The following is a 3,090-nucleotide window of genomic DNA, read 5'->3' on the forward strand; positions in this document are numbered from 1 at the left end:
TTTTTTTTTTTGGTTCAGTATTTTCAGACACTGGTCCATATCGTGGTTTAATTAAGTGTACAGTCCTCCTTTTGATTTATTCATCCAAATTTCCATGAGATTCTGCGTTATACTGTAAATTAAATTTGTATGTCTTGATTCTACGATTTATGCATTGTGGAAATCATAGGGCCCTAAGGTTTGATCAGTATGAGTACTAGTACTAGCTTTAGTAATCCCTCAGTGCCGTGGTCTCCAGAGTGACCTGCGAGCTGTAATCCAATCAGGACACAGTGATTATGTGTGCTGGGAGGGAGTGGACAGGAAACAGAGATGCTTCTAGATCCGGAATGTCATGCATGGATCAGCTTACCACGTCAGCACCTCGCCAGCATCTGTCTGCAGTATCAGATGTGCTTCTGATCTGCTTAGTGACTCATCGCAGTCCAGTTGATCGGCATTATGAAGGATCACAATATTCCACATGCACTTGTATTCGCATTGCATGCAGTGAAATGAAAACTGCATTGTATGCTTACAACAACCCTTTTATTTCACAGGAGCAGGAAACAAACTTGCGCTGAGATTGATTGACACCTTCAGTCATGTCAGTGGGGTGACGAGAGCGTAACAGGACACCGGTTCACTCAGTGGAAACACATACCGCTTTCCTCCCAAAGTGTTGCATTCTTCCTGCTGCAGCCGCATGTCCGTTTATGTGTGTGGGCTGACAACATTCCTCTGCTCACGTGTCTGATGTGTGTATTGGGTTGCAGATCCCACACAGATTTTTGCACTGAACTCACCCTGCCCCACCAGTTCTGCGTTGCGGCCGCTGAATATTGCACTCTATTGTTTTGTGTCTGATCCCACAGCAGCCAGAGAGTGGCTTACATCTGCTTTTTTGTGTGCAATGATGTGTTTGTGAAAATATAGAAAACCGTGAGTACATGCACTTACAATGCATAATTGCGAGAGGATGCTGGTGCATTTTGGTTGCAGATTCTCCACCTGTTTTTAATTTTTTTTACTTATGCCAAATTTACACTGCACACTAGGGCTGTCAAAATGGCTGAAAAACAAAATCAGAATTTTGTACTTAAATGTTATCAAAATTCGAATTATATTCAAATTTAAAATGCATAATTTCAGTTAGGGTGAAGACAAGCTTTTGGCTTCTCTCCTGAGGCCACAAGAGGGCGCATCATTCAAAGCATAAAATAGCATGACTATGTGCGAAAAAAAGTGCATAATGTTTAAAATAATGTTTATAAACCAATTATAATTAAGTTTCTTAAACAACTATAAACAAAACAGCATCATGTATGTATGCATAGTTTAATACAAAGGGCGGAAAGCCAATCACACAGAGTACATTTTTCATTTAAAAACATGAGATGCAGTGGTATGGGGAAAAACCCGCCATAAAGTCTCGATATATGTTTTTTTCAAAGTTAAACTTGCATTAATTTTACATGGCTTTCTAAACATACGGCTCTTTTGTGCGAGACGCGAGTGCAACAGTAATAGATGTCCATCTAGAAAATGCATGAACTATGCGTTCTGTGTGAACGGCCTGGTTTTGATGTAAACAAGATCTTCTCCGCATTGATGTTCTCTTTTTCTGCTATATTTTTGAACAACGCAGCAGCGCCGCATCTAGTGGCTTCAACTGGATAGGCTAACAAAAACATTATAATGCAATGACACTTACTGTACATCGTCATCGCATCTCGTACGCCACTGATAAGGCTGCCTCCTTAACGCACACCTAAAATTCGAATGCAATATTTTCGCATTCGAATGTGAATTTTTATGTTAAATTCGACGAATATTCGAAATTCGTTTTTTTTTGACAGCCCTACTGCACACTTCTGAAGTGGCATTTAAGTGACTATCTGATGCTGTTCAGAGGTGGCATAAATGCATTTACACAGCAATTACAGCTGTATACTGTGATCCTTGGGGCTGAGGTGGCACAGAGTAGGCATAATTTAGTCTGGCTTTTAAGTGGCATTATGCTAGCTCAGAGCAGCCTTAACTTGGCTGTGTAAAGACAGCTTTAGTGTTAAGAAATGCCTCAGCTCTTTTTTGTTTCTGATTAGGATGGCTTTAATTTTGTTGGTCATTTAAAAGTATATTTCACTGTTATTATTTTGTAGATTTTATTGTGTGTTAATATTCAGTGTTCATTTTACTTGTAGTGCACATTGCAAACACAATATATTCTTTTTACTAATAACAACATGTCTCTTTCTGGTGTGCTCGTATTTACATCAAACGAAAGTAACCAGGTTTTCTTTTTGATAAAGGTGACGTTATCACATAATTTCATGTACATAGAACCATCATCACCAGGTGGGTCATATTTTATGCATCGCTGGAAGAATGCAAATTTTTCAGAAGCATTTACGTTTAAATGTACATTTATTCATTTAGCAGACACTGTTATCTAAAGCAACTTACAAATGAGGCACTGATGGGATGTTAAAATTCTGCCTTTTGCAATTGTTTTTCCCTGTCAGAATAAATGTGTCTCAGCCATCTGATGACTGCTTGTATCTCATTATGGCTGCAAAACGCATAAATCATCAGCCTCAAATGACTAAATGAGTGTCTGTCTCTCTGCAGGTGAAGCAAAGAACATCCCTCCATATCCGGGTCCGAATAAAATGCGGGATTGTTACTGCACAGTCAACCTGGACCAGGAGGAAGTGTTTCGAACCAAAACCATAGAGAAGTCTTTATGGTGAGTATACAAACATACATGCACTAACCATGCACATATGAAGATGTGTTAGAATAACACACTGTGTGTGTCTGTGTTTATAAGGTGCATCAACAACACCTGTGCATTATTGTATCAATCTGACAATGAAAAATCATTTAATTAAAAACAGAAAAACTAATTATAATTGTTATAATAATACCCACAATATATCTCTGTCTCTGTCCACTGCAGTCCGTTCTACGGCGAGGACTTTTATTGTGAAATCCCACGCAGTTTCCGCCATCTGTCCTTTTACATCTTTGACAGAGACGTGTTCAGGAGGGACTCCAGCATCGGTGAGCGGCTTGTCTGTATTTGAATACAGGTCACAGGATGTTACG

The 3,090-nt window shown here is 39.2% G+C and overlaps 1 protein-coding gene across 1 annotated transcript in view; it reads left to right on the forward strand.

The window, feature by feature from the left end:
• LOC107557251 (ras GTPase-activating protein 3-like) overlaps positions 1-3,045 on the forward strand; it is a gene marked incomplete at its 3' end in the record, with an annotated part of 33,992 nt that extends 30,947 nt beyond the window's left edge. Inside the window, exons 2-3 of the mRNA XM_016240605.1 lie at positions 2,611-2,728; positions 2,942-3,045. Of these exons, the coding sequence (XP_016096091.1) occupies positions 2,611-2,728; positions 2,942-3,045 (222 nt within the window). The remainder of the gene's footprint in view (positions 1-2,610; positions 2,729-2,941) is intronic.
• Between the last annotated feature and the right edge of the window lie 45 nt (positions 3,046-3,090).

The sequence above is a fragment of the Sinocyclocheilus grahami genome, unplaced genomic scaffold (genome assembly GCF_001515645.1).
Source record: "Sinocyclocheilus grahami isolate Dianchi unplaced genomic scaffold, SAMN03320097.WGS_v1.1 scaffold595.1, whole genome shotgun sequence".
NCBI classification, from domain to species: domain Eukaryota; kingdom Metazoa; phylum Chordata; class Actinopteri; order Cypriniformes; family Cyprinidae; genus Sinocyclocheilus; species Sinocyclocheilus grahami.